Genomic DNA, 9,932 nt, shown 5'->3' with positions numbered 1-9,932 from the left:
TCTTAAAATAAAGTGGTGATCCTAACTGACCTAAGACATGGAATATTTACTAGGATTAAATGTCAGGAATTGTTCAAAACTGAGTTTAAATGTATTTGGCTAAGGTGTATGTAAACTTCCGACTTAAGTTATCCCGTACGAGCTTTATGCCGAATACATTACGTTTTTAGAGGTGTCAAGCTGATGGGCATGTGGCAGAAGTGTGTAGGAGGGATTCCTAGGTGTGAGAAGTGTGCAGAAGGGCATGAGACAAACGAATGTGTAGCATTGGGGAAAGTAGTGGTATTTGTTAATTGTATGGGTGCTCATGGGCTGGGGATCAGAAACGTCTGGTGTGGGAGAGGCAGGTTGAGGTTTCCAGGGTTAGAGTAGTGCAGAAGTTGTCGCATGCTGAGGAAGTGAAGAAAGTGTAGGAAGATGGGTCAATGAATCCTGAGAGTAGTTGTGTGAGTAATACATCTGTACCAGTAGGCTAACAAGTGACATATGCTTCTGTATGATTGGATTTTTGGCATTTTATAGCAATGGTACTGCAGGGATGGAATGTAAGTTGCAGAAAATTGAGGTTGTGGTGGCAGCTGCAGACGTATTTGGGTGTACGAGACTTGACGTTAGAAGAGTTACAGGGTGTGTTGAATGGTGGTGTCCTGTCCTTTCAGGCTGTTGGCCTGAGGTAGGACTAGATATATTTAAATAATGGAGTAGGATGGTGGGTTTTTAGTGAGTGTAGGGTTAGATGGTAGGGTATTTGTTGATTTATTTTTTTATAATATATATATTTTTTAAGCGAAGTACAAGGGAATTATACTCCAGTCTAGTAGGTGGAGGTAATGCAACATTTATTGGATGCCAACCGCCGTTAAACCTCATCGAAGAAGAATGGCAGGGGTGTGTTTGCCATGTTCGCGATAGCCTGCGAGCTGAGCGCTGCGCAAATTGCCAAGCGTGATCAAGAAATGTGCAGATACTGGCGAACAAACCACAGTATACTATTTCACTGAACTATGTTTTTTAAAATATATATTCAAAAAGGCCGTTTTACAAGGCATTCCAAATGTATTTTAACTAGCTACATAAGTTAAGCGTCATTACGCAGCCTACCTGCGCAAAACATTTGCTTGACGCCCTAAGACAACGTCATAATTCAAAATGGCTGCCACCGTTGGGAGACTACTAAAGACCTCTGTAAGTTCATTTAGAAGTATATTTTTATGTTACAAAGTTACCAGTAGTAGTGGGCTGCATTGAAATGCAAACTGTATAATGGCAATTTATCATTTCATTGTAACTATATAAATTGGCAATGCGAAATGTAAGAAGAGTTGCAATGAGTCTCATCTGAGATCTTTTCAGGACAAATCCCTCTGCTCAAAGGCTTAGCAGCTAATGCCAAATTAAGTAAAAACTCTAAATATACAATCACTTGTTATACTAAGTGTCTAATGCTCTTCTTGGCAATAATAACAATTGTCACGATGTGCAATTTATCTCTCTCTCTCTCCCTCTCTAACTTTACCCCCTCCCCATCAGTGTTAATTCTGGCACTCTTGGTCGATTTGACTAATATATAATTAAGTCTTAGGCACATTTTTGTCATTTGAATAATGATTTAGTCTAGTTATTTTCAAAATCACAAACAGTGGGCCATTTTAGTTAACTAAATGCCCTTTAATTTTAGTAACATTTTCAGATCACATTTGTATTCCCTCATTAACCTATAGTAAGCATACAGTGCCTTCAGAAAGTATTCACATCCCTTCACTTTTTCCACATTTTGTTGTGTTACAGCCTGAATTAAAAATGGATGAAATTCAGATTTGTTGTCACTGGCCTGTACACAAGGTGTCATTATTACAAATGAATAAAAAATGAAAAGCTTAACAAAAATATAAAACGCAAGATACAACAATTTCAAAGATTTTACTGAGTTGTCCGTAGCTTATGCCTGCCCATACAATAACCCAACCGCCACCATGGGGCACTGTTCACAATGTTGACATCAGCAAACCGCTAGCCCACACAACGCCATACACGTGGTCTGCGGTTGTGTGGCCGGTTGGATGTACTTCCAAATTCTCTAAAACAATGTTGGAGGCGGCTTATGCTAGAGAAATGAACGTTCAATTCTCTGGCAACATCTCTGGTGGACATTCCTGCAGTCAGCATGCCATTGCACACTCCTTCAAAACTTGAGACATCTGTGCCATTGTGTTGTGTGACAAAACTGCACATTTTAGAGTGGCCTTTCATTGTCCCCAGCACAAGGTGCACCTGTGTAATGATCATGCAGTTTAACCAGCTTCTTGATGTGCCAAATCTGTCAGTTGGATGGATTATCTTGGCAAAGGAGAAATGCTCACTAACAGGGATATAAACCAATTTGTTCACAACATTTGAGAGAATAAGCTTTTTTAAGCATATGGAAAGTTTCTGGGATCTTTTATTTCAGCTCATGAAACATGCGACCAACACTTTACATGTTGCGTTAATATTTTTAAGTGTAATTCAACTTTGGATGGTGTATCAATACACCCAGTCACTACAAAGATACAGGCTTCCTTCCTAACTCAGTTGCCGGAGAGGAAGGAAACCACTCAGGGATTTCACCATGAGGCCAATGGTGACTTTAAAACAGTTAGAGTTTAATGGCTGTGAAAGGAGAAAACTGAGTATGGATCAACAACATTTTAGTTACTCCACAATACTAACCTAATTGACAGAGTGAAAAGAAGGAAGCATGTACAGAATAAAACTATTCCAAAACATGCATCCTGTTTGAAACAAGGCACTAAAGTAATACTGCAAAATAATTGGCAAAGCAATTCACTTTTTGTCCTGAATACAAAGTGGTATGTTTGGGGCAAATCCAATACAACACATTATCAAATCAAATCAAATTCTATTTGTCACATGTGCCGAATACAACAGGTGTAGACCTTACCGTGAATTGCTTACTGACAAGCCCTTAAGCAACAATGCCGTTTTAAGAAAGTAGAGTTAAGAAAATATTTACTAAATCAACTAAAGTAAAAAAATAAGTTACACAATAAAATAACAATAATGAGGCTATATACAGGGGGTACCGAGTCAATGTGTTAGCAGTCTTATGGCTTGGGGTAGACGCTGTTAAGGAGCCTTTTGGACCTAGACTTGGCACTCCGGTACCGCTTGCCGTGCAGTAGCAGAGAGAACAGTCTATGACTTGGGTGACTAGAGTCTTTGACGATTTTTTGGGCCTTCCTCTGACACCGCCTAGTATATAGGTCCTGGATGGCAGGAAGCTTGGCCCCAGTGATGTACTGGGCCGTACGCACTACCCACTGTAGCGCCTTACAGTCGGATGCCGAGCAGTTGCCATACCAGGCGGTGATGCAACCGGTCAGGATGCTCTCGATGGTGCAGCTGTAGAACCTTTTGAGGATCTGGGGACCCATGCCACATTTTTTCAGTCTCCTTAGGGGGAAAAGGCTTTGTCATACTCTCTTCACGACTTTCTTGGTGTGTTTGGACTATGATAGTTTGTTGGTGATGTGGACACCAAGGAACTTGAAACTTTCGACCCGCTCCACTACAGCCCCGTCGATGTGAATGGGGGCGTGTTCGGCCCTCCTTTTCCTGTGGTCCATGATAATCTCCTTTGTCTTGCTCACGTTGTTTATAATATTATAATATTAATTGTGCTTATCACTGAAAAGCTCTCAATCTCTCCAAAAACTACTGCCTAGTCTACTTAGTAGTCAGATTTTAGTAAAAGAGATAATTTTGTCTCGATTTAGTCAACTGAAATGAAAAATAATTTTAGTTCAGTTATATTTGTTTCTGGGTCTATTTAGTCAGTCTTGAAAAATACATGTTTGACTGATATTTTGTTGATGAAATGAACACTGCTCCACATCAAGGTAAAAGTTGCATCTGGAGGACTGAAAGCAGCTTCGCCACATGGAACTTCAGTGAGCAAGCCCTCAAGAATTCTCACCTGTCCTGCACTGCAGAAAGCTTGTTTCTCTACCAGTAGGTATTGACTATATACCTTCAGGACAGGGAATGTGATATGAAGTTGACCAAAGTGAGAGATGGATGCACTTCTTGTAATGATGACGTAAATATAGAATCAACTTTATTCATTTAATATCTTTCTCCCAATAGGTACTGCTAGGTGGGCTCCAGCTGTCACTCAACATGCACCACATTTTAAAGCTACAGCTGTCCACAATGGCGAGTTTAAGGAGATGGGCCTAGATGACTTTAAGGGCAAATACCTGGTCCTTTTCTTCTACCCACTCGATTTGTGAGTACCGCTATTCCTCTGGAAAGACAAGAATGGATTGCTATGATTAGCCGCATGTGGTGTACACAGTGACATGTGACTTTATTCATCTTCAGAATTTAAGGAATTATTTAGTGGCCTATGCTCTTTGCACTATAGATACCTAAGCAAGAGATTGTGGATGTGACATTCTATATATATTTTTAAAACATTTTTTTGTCTTCTTACAGCACATTTGTTTGCCCGACAGAGATCATCTCGTTCAGTGACAAGGCCAGCGAGTTCCATGACATCAACTGTGAAGTGGTGGGCGTGTCAGTGGACTCTCACTTCACCCACCTGGCATGGATAAACACCCCACGCAAGGTACAGTGGGTGTACATAGACTTACCATTATTCTATATACACTACCGTTCAAAAGTTTGGGGTCACTTAGAAATGTCCTTGTTTTCCATGAAAACATACATGAAATGAGTTTGAATAGGAAATATAGCAAAATGAATAGGAAATGTAGTCATTGATGAGGTTAGAAATAAGGATTTTTAATTGAAATAATAATTGTGTCCTTCAAACTCCATTTGCCGCAATTACAGCCCTGCAGACCTTTGGGTTTCGAGTTGTCAATTTGTTGAGGTAATCTGAAGATATTTCACCCCATGCTTCCTGAAGCACCTCCCACAAGTTGGATTGGCTTGATGGGCACTTCTTACGTACCATACGGTCAAGCTGCTCCCACAACAGCTCAATAGGGTTGAGATCCGGTGACTGTGCTGGCCACTCCATTATAGACAGAATACCAGCTGACTGCTTCTTCCCTAAATAGTTATTGCATAGTTTGGAGCTGTGCTTTGGGTCATTGTCCTGTTGTAGGAGGAAATTGGCTCCAATCAAGCGCCGTCTACAGGGTAAGGCATTGTGTTGCAAAATGGAGTGATAGCCTTCCTTCTTCAAGATCCCTTTTACCCTGTACAAATCTCCCACTTTACCACCACCAAAGCACCCCCAGACCATCACATTGCCTCCACCATGCTTGACAGATGGCATCAAGCACTCCTCCAGCATATTTTCATTTGGTCTGCGTCTCACAAATATTATTCTTTGTGATCCGAACACCTCAAACTTCGATTCGTCTGTCCATAACACTTTTTTCCAATCTTCCTCTGTCCAGTGTCTGTGTTCTTTTGCCCATCTTAATCTTTTCTTTTTATTGGCCAGTCTGAGATATGGCTTTTTCTTTGCAACTCTGCCTAGAAGGTCAGCATCCCGGAGTCGCCTCTTCACTGTTGACGTTGAGACTGGTATTTTGCGGGTACTATTTAATGAAGCTGCCAGTTGAGGACCTGTGAGGCGTCTGTTTCTCAAACTAGACACTAATGTATTTGTCCTCTTGCTCAGTTGTGCACCGGGGCCTCCCACTCCTCTTTCTATTCTGGTTAGAGCCTTCATTTCTCAGAACAAGAATAGACTGACGAGTTTCAGAAGAAAGATCTCGAACCCACAATTGCTGATGCTCCAGATACTCAACTAGTCTCAAGAAAGACAGTTTTATTGCTTCTTTAATCAGCACAACAGTTTTCAGCTGTGCCAACATAATTGCAAAAGGGTTTTCTAATGATCAATTAGCCTTTTAAAATTATAAACTTGGATTAGCAAACACAACGTGCCATTGGAACACAGGACTGATGGTTGCTGATAATGGGCCTCTGTACACCTATGTAGATATTCCATTAAAGATCAGCCGTTTCCAGCTACAATAACCATTTACAACATTAACAATGTCTACACTGTATTTCTGATCAATTTGATGTTATTTTAATGGACAAAATAATTGCTTTTCTTTCGAAAACAAGGTCATTTCAAACTTTTGAACGGTAGTGTACATACTGCTGCTAGTGAAAGTCTACACACCCCTTGCACAGTCTTCACATTTTTGCTGCCTTAAAATTCTATCTAAAAAGGGAATACATCGATTTTTTTTTCCTAATTAATGAAACATTTAAAAACATAAGATGTCTTCACACCGTAAAGTTAATACTTGGTGGAAGCGCCTTTGGCAGCCATTACAGATGTGAATAATTTTGAATAAGATTCTACCAACTTTGCACAACGTTTAGGGCAACATTTATCCATTGTTTTTGTCAAAATTGCTGAAGTTCAGTACATTTGATTGGGAATCATTAATATTCAAACCTTGTCTCTGACTTTCAAGCAAATTTAAGTCAGGTCTGAGACTGGACCATTCAGGAACACTCGACACCTCTTGTAAAGCCATTCTGCTGTGTCTTTGAACTTCAAGGTCCAATGCAGCTGTTTCTTTCTCAATATCAAGTCATTTCTGGGTAACAATTAAGTACCTTACTGTGATTGTTTTCAATTAAAATGATCAAAAATAACTTCTAAGCAAAGAGCAATTTCTCAAGCAAGAATTTTGCTAGGACTGTCTGGGAGTGGTCTGGGTGGGGAGGGGAAAACTGAAAAATAGCTGTTACTGGCAGAGAGATTTGGAACTCTCTTTCATATTGGTCTATTAACTAATTTACCGCCTGAGGCAGGCCAAAACTCTATCCCACCTAAACAGGCTGAAATTGTACCAATAGATCCTACTGCTCACCTACAAGGCCCTCCATGACCTCGCTCCCTCATAACTTTCTGACCTCCACGCACACACTCCCACCTGCTGTTTCCGATCCTCTGACTCTGGACTACTCACCATCCCAAAAACAAGACTGCACCATGGGGGACTGGGCATTCAGCTCCATTGCCCTCAAACTCTGGAACTCTCTCCCCCCTGCCACCTGCAACTCTGACTCCATCACCACTTTCAAAACCAGCCTCAGAACCACCTGTTCAGTCTGGCTTTCCCCTCAACATAGCTTGCCCCCTTACTCAGCAATAACTTAAGCTAAGTAGCTTGCGTTTCAATTTGAATTGTTTTATCCCTGTTTTAGTTTTTTACACTCTTTGCTGTACAGTGTCCTTGTTTTTTTTGAAAGGTGCTTTAAATCCCATGTAGGATTATTATTATTATAATACAGACAGTATTCCATAGAGACACAAACAGCACTTGTGTGGCTACATGCTAATCATTTGTAATGGCGTCTTGTTCTCAGGCTGGAGGTTTGGGTGAAATCCACATCCCCCTGCTGGCAGACCTCAACAAACAGGTGTCTAGAGACTATGGTGTACTTCTGGAGGGCCCTGGCATTGCACTGAGGTACAGTAACTATGGGTGCATCCCAAATGGCACCCTATTCCCAAGAACTCTTTGGCCTGCATTTGGAAAGTATTCAGATCCCTTCACTTTTTCCACATCTTGTTACGTTACAGCCTTATTCTAAAATTGATTAAATTGTTTTTTCTCTCTCATCAATCTACACACAATACCCCATAATGACAAAGCAAAAACAGGTTAAAAATTTTTTTGCACATGTATTACAAATAAAAAACGTAAATATCACATTTACATAAGTAGTCAAACCCTTTACTCAGTACTTTGTTGAAGCACCTTTGGCAGCGATTACAGCCTTGAGTCTTCTTGGGTATGACGCTACAAGCTTGGCACACCTGTATTTGGGGAGTTTCTCCCATTCTTCTCTGTAAATCCTCTCAAGCTCTGTCAGGTTGGATGGGGAGTGTCGCTGCACAGCTATTTTCAGGTCTTTCCAGAGATGTTCGATCGGGTTCAAGTCTGGGCTATGGCTGGGCCACTCAAGGACATTCAGACTTGACCCGAAGCCACTCCTGCGTTGTCTTGGCAGTGTGCTTAGGGTCGTTGTCCTTTTGGAAGTTGAACCTTCGCCCCAGTCTGATGTCCTGAGCGCTCTGGAGCAGGTTTTCATCAAGGATCACTCTGTACTTTTCTCCGTTCATCTTTCCCTCAATCCTGACTAGTTGCACAGTCCCTGCCGCTGAAAAACATCCCCACAGCATGATGCTGCCACCACCATGCTTCACCGTAGGGATGGTGCCAGGTTTCCTCCAGACGTTACGCTTGGCATTCAGGCCAAAGAGTTCAATCTTGGTTTCATCAGACCAGAGAATTTTGTTTCTCAGGGTCTGAGAGTCCTTTAAGTGCCTTTTGGCAAACTCCAAACAGGCTGTCATGTGCCTTTTACTGAGGAGTGTCTTCCGTCTGGCCACTCTACCATAAAGGCCTGGTTGGTGGAGTGCTGCAGAGATGGTTGTCCTTCTGGAAGTTTCTCCCATCTCCACAGAGGAACTCTGGAGCTCTGTAAGAGTGACCATCGGGTTCTTGGTCACCTCCTTGACCAAGGCCCTTCTCCCCCGATTGCTCAGTTTGGCCGGGCGGCCAGCTCTAGGAAGAGTCTTGGTGGTTCCAAACTTCTTCCATGGAGGCCACTGTGTTCTTGGGGACCTTCAATGCTGCAGAAATGTTTTGGTACCCTTCCCCAGATCTGTGCCTCGACACAATCCTGTGTCTGAGCTCTACGGACAATTCCTTCAACCTCATGGCTTGGTTTTTGCTCTGACATGCACTGTCAACTGTGGGACCTTATATAGACAGGTGTGTGCCTTTCCAAATCATGTCCATTCAATTGAATTTACAACAGGTGGACTCCAATCAAGTTGTAGAAACATCTCAAGGATGATCAATGGAAACAGGATGCACCTGAGCTCAATTTCGAGTCTCAGCAAAGGGACTTATGTAAATAAGGTATTTCAATTATTTTTTTTTATACATTTGCAAAAATGTCAAAAAAACAGTTTTCGCTTTGTCATTATGGGGTATTGTGTGTAGATTTGATGTTTTTGTTTTTTTATTTAATCAATTTTAGAATAAGGCTGTAATTTAATAAAATGTGGAAAAAGTCAAGGGGTCTGAATACTTTCCGAATGCACTGTAGTGAATAGGGAATAGGGTGCCATTAGTGATGTCTTCATGTTAAATACATACGTATTCAGACCATAAACTGCCTTAGGGAAATCAACATTGAATTTTAGACACTGTATATCGTATGGATTTCTACCATGATATTGAGTAGTTGTCCATTGTCTGTTTGTCCATTAGGGGACTGTTTATCATTGATCCAAATGGGGTGGTGAAGCACATGAGCGTTAATGACCTGCCAGTGGGCCGCTGTGTGGACGAGACCCTGCGTCTGGTGAGGGCCTTCCAGTTTGTGGAGACTCACGGTGAAGTGTGCCCTGCTAGCTGGACCCCCGACTCTCCTACGGTGAGGCCACTCCCCTTCGCGCCCTCTTTCACTACCCTGCCAGGGCCTCAGACATCTGAAAAAAATACAAGCACTCTTGGTCTCTCATCAGTTCATTGTTTTTGGATGATCAGTTTGCTTATTATGGAACTGTTTCTTTTTCAGATCAAGCCAACTCCCGAAGGTTCAAAAGAGTACTTTGAGAAGGTCAATGACTAGAGGACTCGCATTTCACAGCTTAATATTCAATAAATTATACACCACTGAAAAATAACTGTATAGATATAGCAAATATTTTCCATTAGGTTTAGATTTAAAAAGGTGCATTTATTTGTGTTCAAAGTAATCAGATCAGAAATAAAGATTTGAAGTGGTCAGTTGTCTGAGTTGAAACATTTCATCCTGTTAGCTAGCTTCATGAACTTAATGTAATAAAGTTTTCCTTCCATCACATTGCAAGTATTGCGATTGCATTATTTTAAACACATGTA

The 9,932-nt window shown here is 41.3% G+C and overlaps 1 protein-coding gene across 1 annotated transcript; it reads left to right on the top strand.

The window, feature by feature from the left end:
- Positions 1-868: 868 nt before the first annotated feature.
- Positions 869-9,894, top strand: LOC311110717 (thioredoxin-dependent peroxide reductase, mitochondrial-like). Its single transcript, XM_084153277.1, has 7 exons — positions 869-1,185; positions 3,900-4,011; positions 4,147-4,288; positions 4,498-4,633; positions 7,378-7,481; positions 9,297-9,462; positions 9,607-9,894. The coding sequence occupies exons 1-7, from the start codon at positions 1,150-1,152 to the stop codon at positions 9,658-9,660; spliced, it is 750 nt and encodes a 249-aa protein (XP_084009403.1). The 5' UTR covers positions 869-1,149; the 3' UTR covers positions 9,661-9,894.
- The last annotated feature ends 38 nt before the right edge of the window (positions 9,895-9,932 follow it).

Source organism: Coregonus lavaretus, assembly GCF_964263955.1.
Source record: "Coregonus lavaretus genome assembly, chromosome: 36".
Classification (NCBI taxonomy): Eukaryota; Metazoa; Chordata; class Actinopteri; order Salmoniformes; family Salmonidae; genus Coregonus; species Coregonus lavaretus.
Note: the sequence above shows the minus strand (reverse complement) of the source record. Positions and strands in the feature narration are given on the sequence as shown.

Bases quoted from the DNA above. Each gene is read 5' to 3' on its own strand.
- LOC311110717 (XM_084153277.1), top strand. From the start codon at position 1,150: ATGGCTGCCACCGTTGGGAGACTACTAAAGACCTCT. The intron at 4,634-7,377 runs GTACAGTGGGTG...TCTTGTTCTCAG, and splicing joins GGATAAACACCCCACGCAAG to GCTGGAGGTTTGGGTGAAAT. The intron at 9,463-9,606 runs GTGAGGCCACTC...TTTCTTTTTCAG, and splicing joins GGACCCCCGACTCTCCTACG to ATCAAGCCAACTCCCGAAGG.